A 19,115-nucleotide genomic window follows, 5' to 3' on the forward strand; every position below is an offset into this window, starting at 1 on the left:
TAGATTCAGTTCCTGACCTGTAACAGATCTGACTCTAAAAACAGTGGAAGAAAAACGAAATTGACGTTTGCGATAACTCTCCGAGTACCCATCATGCAAGTGACATTGGTAGAGCTACTCATTAGACCGTCAATACAAAATAAGTTCTCCTTTCGAACGCCATGAATCAATCAGATTTCAAATAAGCCTCCATAATGGGTAGTGACAACAGGAATAGATTAAACCCGATTTGGTGCATTAAGCGACTGCCACTTCAGCCAATCTGGAACCACTTCATAAAAGAATTCGTACCAAGTCACTTGTTGCTCATGCCACGTAATCAGACAAGATTTTCATTCCAGCTTTAAAAGGTACCTCATTTCGGAAACAAAAGGAGTAGGCGGATTGTACTCATTCAACAAAGTATGTACATCGACTCATCCAATTGATGTTTTTTCACAAATCCAAACTGAAACACCTCTCAGTCCCTTCGCCACAAAACACATCCCATTCGCTGGGAGCCACAACGCTCCACCATTCCAATTGGGTACCAACTCCAAACCACGCTTTCTTTTATCCAACCCCTCTATTACTACGCCATCGAGTTCACAGCAGTGTTCACAGCCAGAGTCTTCCCCCTGCCCGTCGAAAACCCCCGCGTTCCGTCCGGCATGCGTGGCCCTGGCGGTGGCTTTCCTACTAGCTCGCTTACCAAATGTAAGCTGTTGTCCCGAGGCGGTGTTCCCGAATGCGTGTTGTAAAATTGCTGTCCACGTCCCCGACCTCCCCCGCCCGCTCTACCACCTCGACCTCGACCTCTCCCTTTCTTACCCACCTGATCTCCGCTCTCACCCTGCCAGTGCCCCATCCCCCACACCCACACACTCGTCAAAAACTCCACCCAGACCGTTTACAACATATCACCTGCATCTCAACATCCACCTCTAGCATTTACCCACTATCACCACGTCCAAACCATCGCACACCAATGGCGCCTACTGCAACCATCTCACCAGCATGTGACACATGCCCACTGCCAGTTGCACGACTTACCGTGTTATCTTCTCCGCGATCTGCATGATGATGTTGGCCTGCCAGCTCCTCACTACCCTTGTCATGAGTTTTGTCGCCGCTCTTATCCAGCTTTTCACCTTCTTCCTCTTCCATAGCCAGGTCGACGTTGTCCATGCTTGGCTTGCGCGTTCGCTGATGAGGGGCCTGCTGGTAGTTGTGTTTGCCCTGAAACTGTGGACAGATGTTACTTGCGCAAGCCATGATTGCTGAACAGCTTCTAAGCTAGATAAAGGATTATCGAGCAACCATAATATGAAGTATATCAAGCAACTTAGGTAAGGTACAAGGAAGGAGCAGTACATACCTGGCGGCGCAGCAGCAAACGCACACGCAGCCCGCTTCTCCAATTCCGCTCATCTGTCAGCTCTGCCACCTGAACACACACACACACACACAAAAATAAAATAAAATAAAATAAAACAAAAAACTTGTCTTAGGAGCAAATTGGTGGCTAGCACAAGAAAAAAAATTATATACCAAAACAACATGTATTCAAACCTCGAAAAGATCAAAGCCTGTCAGTTCATAACAAGTGCAGCGGAACATGAGAGTTCACACACAGAAAATTTGGTTTCAAATCGAGTTCTACTTAATAAGATTGCCCTACATGTGTCAGATAATACCCATTGGATAAGGAAAATACTTTGAATATCCTATTACTTACAGCTTTCTCAGCAAGCTCCACAGTTTCATACTCGACCAGAGCGTGCAACTGCAAAAGCAGTTAACCATCATTAACAAGCCTACAAACGTCAAGGCGACAACCACAATTTTTCCGCTTTCCAAACAGAACTTATTAACGACCTTATAACCTCACATTAACTCAATAGAAACAACAATAACATCAATTCACTACATGACATCTCTGAAACAGAAGCCCTGTACAACCACAATCAACATGGACACAAAACAATTCCTCACCTTATTGCTAACCAGCATGTCAGTCTTCGGATGCTTCGCGCCGGTCGCATTAGCTCCATTGGCGGCTTCTGGAGAACAGATCCGAACCATCTTCACTGTGCCAACTTTACCAAACAACTGCTCCAGGCTTTCAATAGAGTGGTCCTCTGGCAAGTTCTCAGCTACTACTGTACGCGCCTGCTCAACCAATTCAACATAGATCATGAGGAAAACAGAACAGGAGAAAAATAATGTAAACAGCATCACTAACAATCGTGAACATAGTCTTACACACTGAAAAGCTAGAACTCGCATTGCTAGACAAATAATGAGCACGTTTCATTTTTGCAGATATTTCAAGAGTAGACAGATACAAAAACACTGATACCTGGATTTCCTCTAGATCAACTTCTGGAAGTGGGTGAGCTCGCCGGACCTTTTTCCCATCCTCACTTACCACCTGTTTTAAAAACCAATATCATGATGTAAATATAAGGCTAATCGTCTCAAAAAAAAATCCCTGTTAAAATGAGACAAAATGCAAACAATAGGAAGGGAATGTTCACATCTAAATTGCCAACAGAAAGCTTCCGGTTACCATACATTGTACTACTGCAATAACCACCATACATACGATCAACTCACCAACTGTGTCGAATTTCGCAAGGTTGCTGCCAAAACCCCATGATTCTTCACGAGGTTCTTAATCTTCCTGAACGACGCCACCACCGGAATTGGGACTGCAGCAACCAAACAAAACTCTCAATAACACAATGGCTTTTGTTTCCCAGCAGCGACAATGGGTTCTTAAACACCATAAAATCTCACAAAGGGCAGAGACTTGAACCCTACAGAGACTGAAAAGTATCTAGACAAATGCGATAGGCAGCACCACGAAAATAGGAAAAAATTCTCAGTCATACCAAAGCCTTCTGAATCCTTCTTCACAAACTTCATCAGGTAGTTGTCTGTTGGAAGGTTTGTGTCGCTGAAGTAAAACTCCACCTGCAAACAACGCAGAACACAGTGAAACCTTACATGACTGTGTTATGATTATCTATTCATAAGTATGAAATCAATCGGACAGCGTTGTGTGTACATATATACACACAATAAACGCACAGAGGACTGGTATCAGCGCCCCACAGATATATATACTACAACCACCTACAAAAACCCTAATTCAAATGAAGACTGTCTTAAAATATTCCGACATTCAGAGGGACGACATATATATGCTAACTCATGTATCTTTCTCTAAAAATGTTGTAACAAAAATTTAACTAATTGTCGCATATAGCATGAAGAAACCCCCAAAAGTTCAGCTCACATCCAATTTATTGATGCAACGAAAGTCCGTCAGAAGTTGCATTCGCAGGGCCGCTACTCAAACCAATAAATCCGACTTCGAAATGTTAAAGCATCGAAATTAAACTACCTGTGTTCTACAAGCTCGAACATATTAAAAACGGACCACTTGCAACAGATTGACGATGATCACAAGAAAGTGAACACCGACGGAAGATATCATACCTGCTTCACAATCTTAGCCTTAGTCTCCTCCGTCAGCACTGGTTTCGTAGGTTGCGCCACGGCAGTTGCACCTGGTTGAGCCTGGTCGCTCTTACTACTGTGCTCTCCTGCCGGCACGACATCGGTGCAATCGGTGGTATCTGTGCCATCTTTTGCTGGAACCTGATCAATACTAGTCGGAGACACAGAAATATGCTCCTCTACCGTAGGACCAAATTCCGCCACAGAAGCGATCGCTACAGACGGCGGGGGTGTTATCACAGGAATCACAGATGACGGAGATTGAATCAAAGACGGAGGACTCAACCCTAATCCTGGAGCGAGCCCTGGTCCCGGTAAAGACGTAGAAAAAGCTATTTGCAGACCCTTCGGAACAAATTCGGGTGCTCCTGCATTCAGCGTCGACCCCGAAAGCGACCGACTAAGAAGATGCACCTTCTTCTCATTATTCCCACTTATATCATCCACAACCTGACACAAATCATTACGTCAGCACAAAAATGTATTCACATCACCAAACACCTAAAGTTAATGAGATAAAACATCGACACCAACTTTTCGACATTACAGTTAGAATGCGATGTCGAAATGAAGTGAGAACCGGGAAAAGTGCCAAAAAGGCAAACATTCCTTGTTCTATTGAGACCATAACCCAGACTTATAGATTGAAATTTCGAACAAGAGGAAGGATGAGAGAACACATAAGCGTTAGGAACAAAAATTAGGCAACAGATGCACGCGCAATCCGAAAACTTCAAGAAAATTGAGCATCAATCTATCCGGAACCACATAATGTAAAAGTCGACTAGAATCTGATTACTTTAACCACAAGAAATATCCTCACAACTTGTCGAAAAGAATCAAACCCGCCCTCTTAATAAGTTTCAGAAATTATGTTTGTCGTAACAGAGAAAACAACCAGGTTAAAGGCGAAACGTAGGAAAACAGACCCCAAGATGGAAATAATCGCAAATTATGCAAGCATTGAGATAGACACAGAAAACGAGAAAGGAATCTACGACACTACCACAAATATTAAGGCAGGGACCAAGGCTGAGAACACACGGAATTAGAATCACGAAGATGCTCTGTACATGTCCCTAATTAAGACCTTACAAATCCAACACACAGACAACCCATTTCTGCAGTTCAAACTGATTTTACGAATAGGATTCTATTTCTCACCAGTCCGAAAGCTCAGACTCGCACCTCCTGGGCACATACTCACAAACCTATTCTACCCGCGCGGTCGATGAACGATCGGAACTTGAACCGTACGACCAAAAATCAGGAGAAAAGAGATGAAGAAGGGTAGAGAGGGAGAGAGAGAGAAAGAGAGGAATAAAAAAGGGGGGGGGGTCAGCCACTGCAACCGAGGTCTAAGTTACAAAATAACCGGCGACAACATCTCATCTGAAAATTCGAAAATTCTCACGCCGTAAAAGAAATCTCCTTAGCACAGCTCATTGCCTCTCAAGTGACCGTCAACCCTTGCACTACAGACATCACACGCCCACGACCCACGACCCACAACCCAAGGTCACAGATCGAAGTCACCAAACAATCCAACACAAGCAACCATACCTGTGGGAGTATTCCGTGAGCAGACGACGTCGAAAACGTGCGGCGATGTCCGACAACATCCATGGGCGGAGTGCCCATACCGGACGGAAGCATAGAAAGGGCGGAGAGAGGGGCGCCAGCCCTGTTAGGATGGTGATGATGCTGATTCTGCTGATTTGTCGTCGACTTCGACGGTGCCACCGATGGTGCCGTCGTCGTCACCGCCACCACCATGGGTGCGGCGTCGACAACCCCGAAGGTGGAGCGACGATGGTGCTCGGCCGAGGAAGCAGCGGAAGGCGCCATCGACGGGGCCTGTCTAGTTCTGCTCCTCCATCGTCATAGCCTCCATGGGCGCCGCGAAGCTCCCACCCCTCCGATGAAGGACCTCAGCTCGGGCGAGTGTGTCTCGCTTGGTATTTGCCCCCCTTCAATGAATCGCAGCCATGGTCCCTCTACTATAGCCCACCCTTCCCTTCCCTTCCCCTTGCCTACCTTCCTTCATTTTGCCGCCTCTGCCCCGATAGAAGAGACGAACCAGCGTCGGGAACGCCTTCACACACACCACGTTCCCGACGATCTCAAACACCTGTTCCTTGCCAGTCACAGGACCACGGTTCCTGATCGTACCCCACTCGCGGTCATAGACACAGACGGTGACGTCGACGCGAGTCGGCAGACACAGTAATTGTGGCGGGGAATAATTGGGAGTGCGCGCGGAGTGAGAGACGAGCAGCGAGCGCGCGCGTCGAGGTAATATAGTTGGAATTCTGACTAGTGGTGCTTGCTTGAGGAGAGAGATCCCCACATGTGGCCCACTAGTATCCATGGCAGCCCCTCCCCATATTTCATCCATCGGCATTCATCCTCTTTTCACTGTAGCCGACGTCAGGCCTCAACCATCCCCACTTGCACCTGTCGCCCTCCCATTGGCTTCACATTCGAACCAATACATCATACATGTTAATCTGACCAATTGTGAGTTTCCACGTGTCAATGCAAAGTTCGGTGTGACCACCCTGATAAATGACTTTGTAGGGATGAATGTGGTCCTTCTATGCAATGTTCATTTCTGTACATCAAACACACTAATTTACACAATTGTGGATGACATTTGTTTTGTAATCCAATAAAGTAATCGTTTCTCAGGTTATTTTTTAATAATTAGTAATAAAGATTGATATTTTTTCTTCAAAGAAAACCAATTGATAATGCTTTTATCACCCTTTCTTTTTTAACAATTATCTTTACAATCCAAAACATTGTACCAAAAATATTTGTTGTATCTGTATGATTATCTGATATTTCAAATACCTTAAATACACAATTTTTATTTACAAATGTATTATATGATAATCAAAACACATCTTATATTTTGAGTAGCGCAATAATAGTATATCCATATATGTGTGAAATTTAGTTTAAATGTCATTAATCAAAGTATCATATACAATAGTAATAATTTACATTCTTTGCATTATTTGCATCATATGTAAATTAAATTAAATTCTAAATGTACATTATTATCTTTACTACATTATGACGTCAATTTGCTTCTTAGAGTAGAATTTATGGAAGGTTGTAATTTAGCACAAGAAAATTGAGCACAATAGAATTATATGAGTTCCATTATTTTTTTATAGCTTTACAAAGATTATAACTTATTAAGATATAATTGAGTAGAATTAATACTATAAATAAAATTTGAAAAGTTGATTATCTTATGGAATTCCTCAATACCTATTTAATCCTCAAATTAAACTATCATTGACTATTTTATTAAAAAAATAGTTGAGACTTTAATTTAGATTAACTAACACATTCACATTATTTTTTGATTCTATAAATTATAAAATATAAAACAAATAAAAAAGAAACTAAATTAAAGTAAAGAATCGAAAACAAACATAAAAAAAATTATATTAATTTATAATGCAAAAAAATGAAATATTATAGTAAATCCAAGAAAAAATATGGAATTAAAAAACTATAAAGTTATGCCAAATCTATAAGTTATTTTAGTCTATAAAAGAAAAAAATAATTATTAAAATAAATTTATTTAATTCTTTTTAATTCTAATTATTAATATGTAGAGCATTGTGCATCATTTTTGAAAATTACAGTATGATTTTACAATCTATAAACAAATATTAGATGAACTCGTGTTGTTGTCAAGGAAAGTGTGACTCAAATGAAGCATTTTTTGAGCTAAAGGATATTTTTTTAAATACAAACACAATACAATACAAATAGAAGAAATAAAATACACAATAGATCTTCCAACTACAAAGTAGGATAGGTAAACCTATGCTATTGTCATAAATAATATGCAAAAAAAATAGTTAATTTTATTCAAAGAACTACTTGGTAGTTGGAATAAAAATTAATTAATTAATTAATTAAATTAAATTATATTAAAAAATCATAAAATTATATTAAAACATTCATAGATGTACTAAATTTAATAAATAAATAAATTAAAATATAAAATATAAAAATAAAATACTAATATTTATTTAATTAAAACTTTTAGAAAAATAATATTTAGTATAAATTTTAAATTGTTATTTCTAGAAAGAAGAATCTTAATAGAACAAGAAGAAGTGCATCAAGAGAATCCTACATAAGATTGACCATGGAAAAAAATAGGTTGTCATAGATTCAAACCAACATACTTCACCAATTGTCTTTAGGATTTGTTCATTGTTATTGCAAATGCAAGATGGATTGGAAATTGCTTTTGTTTTAGAATGAACCGAAGTTCTTTTGTTGTAGAAGTTAAACTAATCTATAGAATGAATACCAAGTTTTTAGCAATTTTTCCTCCAAGAATTCTCTCTTTAAGAATTCAATCCATTATTTGTGTAATTATTAATTGGATTCTATTGCAAAGTCCTTGACAAGAAGCAATATTTCTTAGTAGCACCATCAGAGACTCAATCTTCTGATAAAGCCTTGATATGAATATTCATGATGGAATAAGCAACTAGATGAATTGGACTAGATAAATATTATCATTGTTGATACTATCTTCAACAAAAACTTCATTAGTACTTAAATATTCTTATTTTTCATTAGAAAATATGGCCATAATCTTCTCAGTAATATCTTCTACATCATTATTTTGTGCAAATAAAATAATTTTATCTCTTTAGAAGGCATCATTTGTTACATCATCTAATATAAGTCTTGGATAAACAACATCAACCTCATATTTTTTTATAATGTATGGATTTTTATTTGAGGCCAAAGTATTGAACATCAAAAGAATGCTACTATAATTTTTTTTCAACTTCTTTTTACAATCACTAGAAATATTTGGCAAAAATTCTACCAAAAATAATTGCAGCTCCTCTAAATGGACCATCAATATTCCAAATATCTCTAAAGGAATAATCAATTGCCTTAGGATAATAATGATGTTACATTGGAAGTTCATTTCAAATAATAAGTGAAGTTTGGTAAATAAACTTAGCATGGTCAAAATTTTTAGTAATTGAATAAAAAAACATTGTTACAATTTAATAGAATCTTGAATATATAATAGAAAATTCTTCCTCCCTCAAGTTGGAATATAGTAATTCTTGATAATACAATACACATTGCAACCATTTGCATCAATCAAACTTTAGTTGCCAAAGTGTTGTAGAAAAATATTTTATCAATTCTTGCAAGCCTATTTTAAAAAAATATATGTATCTATATTCCTTCATTATAAAGGCCAAAATATCATCATATGCTTTTTTTTATTGAAGATTCAATTATGAAAAATATTATTTCAAATTTACTTCTAATTATTAAATGCCATATATTCTTTCTCCAACAATAAATCAATTTCTATTAACTATTGCATTCCAATTATTTCTTGATAATAGCACTAGAAAAAACTATTCAAGCATTCTATTGAAGTCTTGCAAAATCTTATCTAGCAAGTCAAATCTAAAGTCCTTAATGTGTTCCTATGTTGAATTTTTGATTCCATATTTTTTTTTTTGCAAACGAGCATTGAAATCATCGAAGATGCTTTTCCAAAATATTTTTTTTATAAGTTTAATGGATTTAGCATATTTTTGTTTAATAACAAAATAATTAACAACATCATCAATTGAAATCCAATTTGTATTCTTGATGCTTCTTTGAAACATTATTACCACTTTCTATCATCTTTAAGCAATCCTAAAGCTTTACATATACTTTTAAATATTGGATGGAAAATTTTATGAATAGTCTTTAAGTACTCAAATGATTATGGACCTTTAATGTGGATTTATAGAAGTCTTAAATAATATCTTTTTCTTATTTCTGGATTTATAAAATATAATCTTTCAATAGCAAATCTATATTTTTTTTATTGTCTATGTACTTCTTATCTTATTCCAAAAAAAATGTTGTGGAAACTATTGATATGTACATTGTCTTACTATTACTATTATTGTATATGTCTCAAAAAATAAAGTTAATATTGTCTTTTGTCTTTTAGCATATTTTAAAATTGGAATTACCTTATCATTTGGATTATATACTATTTGATGTATTTTTGGAAGATAAACCACTAAATAAATAATACTTGGCATTTCGTCATGAATTTGCATGCCAAAAAGTCTTTAAGTAGGCTTTAGAGTCCAATATATATCACATCCAAATCTTGATTGATTTCATCCTCTTTATTTTCAAATTGCATTGTAATGCAATCATGGCCTTTATAGATGTATTTAAGGATATATTTAACAGTACAAATAGATGCACATACCTCAACATTAGTATGGCAATTATACTTTTAAGATAGTTTTGAACAAAATGGAATAACATCTCTATTATCAACAACTATTTATCAAACTTTAAATGTTCTTCTATCATTTCTTCATTAATATTGAAAATATCCATCAACATCTATTGTTGTTTCTTCTACAAACACCTTTAAATAACTCTTTATATAATGATTGTCTTCTATGTAAGGTACTTAAGGATTTTGCATTCCACATAGACCATATACCATGCATAATAGAATGACTTAAAATAGCTCTTAATCATTATTTTTTTATGGAAATTTTGTAGAAAATATATGATTTATATCTCAAGTATATCTATTCTTATTTTTTTCTATCCAAAACAATCAAGATGTACATATGAGACAGACATCTCTTTTAAAACTTAATATTATAAATATATGCAATAATATGAACAAATACAACTTCTTTTTCTATATCTTTCATAATTGTACATCTTTTGAGCTCAAATATATAGGCAACCAAATCTAGTTGATTACTTGCTTGTTGTTCTTGAAGCAATTCATTGTAGATTTTTGACCATCTTGAATTTGTTATCAATATCAAAAAAATATCAAAATGCTAATAAAACCTTATAATTGCCATAGGATCTTGAAGTATTTCTATTATATATCTTGCACTTCTAATATGTAATGATGGAAGTAAGATCCTACATCCTAAATTATTTAATTCACATTGTCTTTTTTTAAGCCCAATACTTTGATGAGTTACAATAGCTACTACCAATCTTTGATATCAATCAATATATTGATTATTTTGAATGTAATATAGATATTACAAATATGATTACTTAATTAGTGCCCATCTATCAACTATAAATTCTTATAATAGTTTTTTTTTACACAACATTATGGAATACATGGTAGGCCTTTTAAAAAATTGATAAGAAAAAGAATTCATTTGCATAAGGTTGTTCCATCTCCAATCCTCTTATCCAACATCTTTTCTTTCTTCAACAATATCCATCATTACATTTTGTGCCCTTAGGTTAGGATACCATCTAAAGATTCTATCAAAGACATGAATTGAAAGATGATGCATAAACAAATGAAGTCCATGTCAAAAAAAAAGTGACAAAATATAAATAAGGAAGTACATATATTAAAAAGAAACTGAAATGGCTTATTGCCAAAAGACAAGAAAACTTGACACTCTTAAAACTGGACTAGAAGCAAGAAAAAAATTGACAAGAGTGAAGAGAGCTTCACTCTTCTCTCTATATTCACTATCTAACTAGATACTACATCGCGATGTTCTATAGGACCTCCAATATGTATTGACTTTGTAAGACACATGCTTTGACTTACAAGCCAAGTTTTTTTATGTGTGGACCACATAATTAGTTTGGTCTTCAAGTTAACAACATGTGTGGTACATGGCTAACTTATTGACAATATTGCTAACCCAAAAAGTCAATTCAAGACATCTATAAAGTCAAAGCACTATCTATGAAGCTTTTAGGAAGCTTTTATAGAAGATATTATAGAATTAACTTACTTTTACATACTTCTACTTATTTCTACCTATTTATATAGATAATTATTAGCTTACATGTGTATACCCATGACATTATCATGCCTTCTAGGGACGAGTTCCACGAAGAGCTGTCAAAGATATGAACTAAAAGATGATGCATAAATCAATGAAATATGTATCAAAAAAAGAATGATAAAATAGAAATAAAGATGTATGTATATTAAAAGAAACTTAAAAGGTTTAATGCTAAAAGACAAGAAAACTTAAGACTTTTGAAACTAGACTAGAAGCAAGAAAAGAGTTGACAAGAGTGAAGAGGGCTTTACTCTAGTCTCTATATATACTATTTAACTAGAGGCTACATGACAATGTTTAATAGAACCTCCAATATGTGTTGACTTTGTAGGACACATGCCTTGACTTACAAGGCAAAGTTTTCAATGTGAGGGCCACATACTTAGCTTGGTCTTCAAGCTAAGAAGATGTGTGGCACATGGCCAACTTGTTGATTATGTTTCTAATCCAAAAAATCAATTAAAAATACCTATAAAGCCAAAGTAGTATCTACTAAGCTTTTAAAAAGCTTCCATAGAAGATATTATAGTATTAACTTATTTTTACTTACTTTTACTTACTTCTACCTATTTATATAAGTAATTACTGGCTTACATGCGTATATCCGTGATATTACCCTGTTTTTTAGAGATGAATTCCATAATGTCCTATTGTAATTGATTATAGTATGTAAAAATTAATTAAGATATATAATATGTTTGTAAGTCTTGATTTAGATTAAAGTAGTTAGTAAATAAATTTAAAGAGAATTGATATAAGAAATTTTATTTGGAGATCTATCTATTTTATTTATAATATTTATATTATATAGGATTTAGGTATTTAGTATAAAGCTTAAGAGAAGGTTGGAGTTTAAAGATGAAAGTCTAAACTATTAAGAGACTTATTAGGAAGGATGAAAGTAAAGTATAGTTGGGTGAAGGCAATGAATGGAGATCTTCATTCCTAGTGGTCAAAGGCCATGTCTAATGGGCTTCAAGGAGGCTGCCTGAGGCCTTATTAGGGATTAGGATTTCTCTTTCGAATTTATTCGAACTTTGGAGGCTAGGATCAGCAATTTCACAATTTTAGGTATAATTTGGGTAAAAGTTTTATATAATTTTGAGTTTTTGTGAAGAAGATATAGGTATTCAAAGTTAAGGTTTCAAATTTGTACCTACTATCACTCTTTGAAGCATAACATATGTGTAAGGAGAGCAATGAAAGATCGGCAACAAGATTTGGAGAGAACACTTTTTTGGCTATACTTTACATATACTATTTGATGAATTTCAAGTATGGATGAAGGAGTTATGGGGCATTGAAGACAACACATGTAATTCAAAGGCAGTAAGTGAGTCATTTTGTTGATAGTAATGGTTGGAGCCATATCTTGAGTTTCTTGATGAATTTTTGGCTCAATTTTTTTGTAAGTATGAGTTATTAAATTAAAAAGATATAAATCGAAGTTTCATAGTATTTAAGTACTTATTTTGTGAGATATGAAGAAAATAGCATGTATGTATATGTAAGCTAGGGTTTAAAGCTACTATTACAATTTTAGTGATATCTTAAGTTCTATAATGAATTTGCAATTGAATTTTTATGTAGTAGTTTTTTAAAGTATATCAATACTTCATATAAAATTTTAGGATGTTTGGACGGTCCAATCATGAGAAAAGAGCTGCTGAAGTTGAAGAAACATTTTTCATAAGGATATATTAGGTTCTAAGATATTTTATCATACATTTGGGTATTTTTTTTAACACTTGGGATTATGTATTGATATAATTCTCTTAAAAGAGAAAATATTATATATATAAACTTGATACTTTTATATCTTAGACTTGATTGAGCATTTAGTGGCAATCAGAAACCTAGTGCTTTCTTAAGGCAAACTCTTTCTACCCTGACAATGAGGAGTGGTCATCATATGTTGAAGAAATCTATGATGCAACAAATTGTATTTGTCATATACTCAGATCTTTGTTCTCTTCAAAGATGGTTGATATGACTTCTCAACCATCAATAGTATTACATATCAAAGTAGGAAGACCACCTTGTTACATGATTGTTGTTGAGGCCTTTATAACTTCCTTCGAATAAAATATTTGGAACATCGTCAAGAGTTGTTTGTACATCTAATAAAATTACCAAACATTAGGAGTCTCTTTCAAGGTCGTGATACCAAATGCATTGTATCTTGCCATCTATTCAAGAAGAAACATGTCATTCTTGAGGATCTTCATCTTGATTGCGTCGTCTTGAAGGTTGTGACAATCACAATGTCTTATTTACCAGGTCAAAAAATAAATGTTCTTTAGTCAAATCCGCTAGTTTTTGGTTCTCCATCTCTTTGGCATCACAACTACAAAGAAACTATAAACAAGGATTGAAAGTAGAATTTTATCTTGCCTATATCTTATTTTTTTTATAGGAAAGGTTTTTCATCTTGATTTTGATAGATGTCGTCAATGAAAAGCCTCCACTACCTTTGTTGCATTTGCAAGATTCTTTATTGGCTCCCAAGTATATTTATTAATATCATATCTATGTCAATAGACAAAATATTTCAACTTATTTTAATAACACCTTAAATCTAGGACTTTTTCCACTTTGAATTCTTCATTATTGTCCACTTCAATAAGAGGAGGTGGAGCTTGTCTTCTTCTTGGTATGTCCATTCTCTTCTATGATTCAAAAAGAGAGACGTGAAATACAAGATGGATTTTTATTACCTTCGATAGGTGTAAACAATATGCAATTAGATTGATTTGTGAAGAAAGTCTTTGATGAAGATCTTATAATAGTTGGCAAAGCCCAAAAAGCATGAAACAATTCTTACTATTTTTTGAATCTTTCAATCCATAATTGTTTGAACTTTCTTAGGATCCATCATAAGTCCATCATTTAAAATGATATATCTTAAGAAGTCGACATGAGTAGTATGGAATATACACTTTTCTATCTTAGCATAAAGTCCTACATTTCTTAATTTTTGTAACACATGACGAACATGAAGTTCATATTCATTTGTATTTTTACAATAGATCAAGATATCATCTAGATAAGAGACAATAAAATCTTCTAAAAACTCTCAAAAAACATCATTCATTAGATGTGAAAAAGCTATTGGTGCATTTATAAGTCGAAAACGTATTATAATGTATTCAAAACACCCATACCTAGTTCGAAATGTAGTCTTATATTCATCACCTTCTTTAATACATATTAGATTGTATGCTCTCCATGGATCTATTTTTGTATAGATCTTAGCTTGATTCAGTTGATCAAGAAGTCTAGATATCAATGTAGAAGGTATCTATTCTTGATGTTGATCTTGTTGAAAACCTTAATAATCAATATACATCCGCAATGACCTATCTTTCTTCTCCACAAATAAGATTGAAACTCCTCTTGGTGATATTGAATGACATATGAAATTCTTGGCCAGATTCTCTTCAATATATTCCTTGAGTTCATCCAATTCATTTTGTAATAAATTATAGATTGGTCCAAATGGCGGTTGTGCTCCTTCTTGAAGATCAATTGAGCAGACATAGGAGCAATGTTCTAAAATAGTATCTGCATTCTTCTTCTCAAATACATCTTGAAATTCTTGATATTGACTAAGAATGCTACTTGGAGTCTTTGCATTATTAGAAACAAGTATGCATAAATGAGATAAGGTGATTCTTTTTTTATACCATGCAAGAAAGCTCTTGCACCTACAAACATAAGTTTAATTGTACTAGACTTATGATTTTCTACTGAATTAATTTCACTCTTAATTATATTTTTAGAAAAGTCAAGGATACAAAAAATCTAATCTATACAAGGATTATATTTTTTTAACTACAATAAACCTTTAATGATTGGATTAAAGAAAGATCTAATTATATTAAAGACTATGCAACTATTATGACCATTTATTGTTACATCTATAGAAAGTATTTCATGAATAACATCTCCAAAAGACAACGGATGATCATCTATGACTTCTACATGAACATATTTGATTTTTTGTACTAACGATATTTTATGACTTTTAACAAATTCTATGTCTAAGAAATAAACTGAGGCGCTTGAATCTATCAAAGTAGAGGCTTTATAATTATTAGGTCCTAAATACACATCTATTATAAAATAAGAAGAAGGTTTTGAGGAGAGTATAAGACCTTCATTAAAAATTATATAAAATTCTTGTTGTATAGTCCCTATTATAGGTTGAAAAATTTGTTTTTCGACACATTACCTTTTTTAAAAGCCATACTCCTCATTTTGTGGTTTCGTCGCTTCTATAAATAATGTTGAGTAGTGAGTTTAGATTCTCCATAAAATAAGTACAATCCTTCTTGATGGCGACCAGTCTTTTCTTGTTTGGTAAAAACTTTAAAATGTACCACATCTATTTGCATATCCTCTACTTTTGAATGTGAAGTTTTGAGAAGATGTTGGTATTGCCATCTAATTGTAATAATGTTGAAGCCCATTTGTACAACTCTCACATCAAATTTAAAAAGTCAATTGTCGCATATCACAGCAAAGTCAATTATTTAATTCAATATTTGAAGGTTAGGTAAGTTGAACATCAATTTCTTTACTTCATATTCTAATCCATAGAAAAATTGGCTAATAAGTGCAACATCATTCCACTTAGTATCAATTGCAAGTTGTCAAAATTGTGAAGCATATAATGGTATAGATCGATTTTTTTGTCGCAAAATATGGATCTTGTTGGTTGCAACATGAGTTGCATCATCTTCTCTATACTTGGATAAAAATTCCACCAAAAATACATCTAGATTAACCAATATTGAATCTCATCGTTCAAGAAAAGATGAAAACCATGAAAGTATTGAACCTGAAGAAGTGTGCCAATGAATCTAACTTGTGATTTTGGAGTTGGATAGCTTTGAGATTGAAGTTCAATCATAAGTTGTACTTGATTAATAAATCTTTAAAAATTTAGATCTTGTACCATCAAACTTCTTGGGTAGGACAACTCTTGGTTCTCTAATACTTGAAGGATGTTCTACAATGGATCAAGGGACATGATTTGGTACAAATGTTGATATAGCTCTAATCATATCTATATCCTCACTTCCTACTATTCTTGTTGAACCTTACGGTGGTGAGCTAAATTGATGCATCGCAAGCATGAACTCCTTCAATTGCTCTTGTATTTGTGTCATTGCACTCTTCATTTCAATAAGCTCTGCCATAATAATACTCAAAAAAAATATCTAATATTACTCAAAATAAGTAGAAGAAAGAACTTGAGGACAAAGAAAATATGAAGAACAATATTAGTTTAGAAGAGGGCAATCCGCAACTTCAAATATGCTTATATCTTATCATGAGAAAGGAATAATCTACTCTTAATCAAGACAAGACAAAGCTTTGATATTATAAGTATACTCTTGTCAATGTGTCAAAGACATGAACTAAAAGATGATGTATAAACCAATGAAATCCATGTCAAAGAAGGAGTGATAAAATAGAAATAAGGATGTATGTATATTAAAAGAAATTAAATAAGATAATTGCCAAAAGACAAGAAAACTTGAAACTCTTGAAACTAGACTAGAAGCAAGAAAGAAGTTGACAAGAATGAAGAGAGCTTCATTCTTATCTCTATATATATTATAAAACTAGGGGCTACATGGCGATGTTCTATGGGACCTCCTATGTGTGTTGACTTTATAGGACACATGCCTTGACTTACAAGGTAAGTTTTTCTATGTGTAAGCCACATAGTTAGCTTAGTCTTGAAGCTAACAACATGTGTGGCACATGGCCAACTTGTTGACTACGTTTCTAATCCAAAAAGCCAATTAAAGATACCTATAAAGTCAAAGCAGCATCTATAAAGCTTTTAAGAAGCTTCTATAGAAGATATTATAGAATTTACTTACTTTTATTTATTTCTACTTACTTCTACTTATTTATACAAATAATTACTAGCTTACATGCATATATTCGTGATAGATTTCATGTTTGATATATATATAAATATATTATAGAAATTTTTTCAAAAAAGGTGAAAAGATTATATCAGTGTCTATAGTTTTTATTAATGAAATATAAAGAAATAAAAATATTTACTTCTACTACACTCTCATTCAACACTTGAAATAGTATTTCATAATTTTGTCTATACTATCCAATAAATAAATTATTTTCCTTCATAACTTCTTTAATTTCTTAAATTTTTTAATTTAATAAATTATAATTATGTTTATTTTTCTATTTTGTATAAATTATGCATTGTGAATATAGAATTGTGCATAAGTTGGATTCATACCTTCTTCTAGTAATAACACTCCTTCTAAATAGTGTAATTCTTTATTTATTCTAAAATTATATGGAGCATTTTTTTTGAACCACAAATCAATTAATATTTGCATCAAGAGATGTAATACATGTGTAATATTGTACTTGCAAATATTTTCTTGAAAATCTCTTATTCTTGCATCTTGGTCCTCAAATAAGCATCTCAAAAGCAAAAGCAAAGAAGGCACATATGGTAGATTTTTTATTTTTTATTTTTTGATGACAACATTGTTTATATAATGGCCACTTCTTTAGCAATCACACTAAATATTCATCAAATCAATGTAATGCGTTACAATGAAGATAAAAAAAAAAAAAAAAAAAAAAAAAATCATCATTTCTAAATTATGTATGACTTTAGGATTTATAACTTTTTTTTTTCTTTTTTTTTTTATTTTTTTTTGTGCTCTCTCACATTTCCTATGCAATTGCTAAACAACTATTCTTTGATTCATTATTAAAGCTAGATCATTTATAACATCACATGTTCTATCAAAAAATTAAAGTAATCTTGTAAGTACCAAAATTGTACTTCCATAAAATTCTAATAAAACCTTATTATTTAAGTATTTTAGTAAAATTATATTATACCTATAAAGTAAAAATAAGCACGTACAACTTATAATGTTATAGTATTTTAAGAAAAATATTTTACATCTATGCATCTCTATTAATCACAATTATACATATTTTTTTAATAACTTGCTGCAATCAAAAGCTCAATTATTCCAAAATGTTATATTTTACAAACCAAAATAAATAAATATAATTTATAAATTTTTATTTTTTTATTTTTTTATTAATATATATATATATATATATATATATATATATACATATAAATTGAATATAAAAATTTTCACATAAAAATAAAAAATAAATTTCCTACAATTAAATTTTTGTATAGCAATACCTATTGTAATTAACATTACTTCTAAAATTCCAAAAAAACTTTGTTAATCAAGAATTTTGTTTATAATAAATATATAATATTAAATCTATTATAATAAATATAATATAATAACTATAAAAACTATTAATATAAAACTAGAAAATGATAAAATAACTTTATTTCTTATTAAATTCTTATATAAATTTATGTTTAATAATGATATCTTAGATCTGTTATAGAGGAGAAAAAGATGATTGTTGAAGGATGTAAAATGCATGTAGTGTAGAATCAAAAAATTCAAGTACAAAATTCTTTTATTTATGGTTCTTTTATAAAAGGCTTAAAAAAAGTTATCATTCTGTTTTCTTAGTCTTTATACCTATACTGTATAATACTAAAAAATAATAATTGCTCAAATTTTTCTCTCAATTGGCTATGTAATTTAATTAATATTTCAATTTGAGATTTCAATAGTGTCTATTTAGAGCACTGTTGAGTAAATTTCAAACGCGCTCTCAAT

At 32.7% G+C, this 19,115-nt stretch overlaps 1 protein-coding gene across 1 annotated transcript; it reads right to left on the reverse strand.

The window, feature by feature from the left end:
- Positions 1 to 358: 358 nt before the first annotated feature.
- On the reverse strand, positions 359 to 5,469 carry LOC112281768 (la-related protein 6A). The gene is made up of 10 exons (XM_024518646.3): positions 5,071 to 5,469; positions 3,487 to 3,957; positions 2,877 to 2,958; positions 2,599 to 2,693; positions 2,342 to 2,413; positions 1,975 to 2,151; positions 1,718 to 1,765; positions 1,358 to 1,426; positions 1,033 to 1,224; positions 359 to 832 (listed from the first exon to the last, which is right to left on the reverse strand). The coding sequence occupies exons 1-10, from the start codon at positions 5,353 to 5,355 to the stop codon at positions 572 to 574; spliced, it is 1,752 nt and encodes a 583-aa protein (XP_024374414.1). The 5' UTR covers positions 5,356 to 5,469; the 3' UTR covers positions 359 to 571.
- Positions 5,470 to 19,115: the final 13,646 nt, after the last annotated feature.

Source organism: Physcomitrium patens, chromosome 1, assembly GCF_059467195.1.
Source record: "Physcomitrium patens ecotype Gransden chromosome 1, ASM5946719v1, whole genome shotgun sequence".
NCBI lineage: Eukaryota > Viridiplantae > Streptophyta > Bryopsida > Funariales > Funariaceae > Physcomitrium > Physcomitrium patens.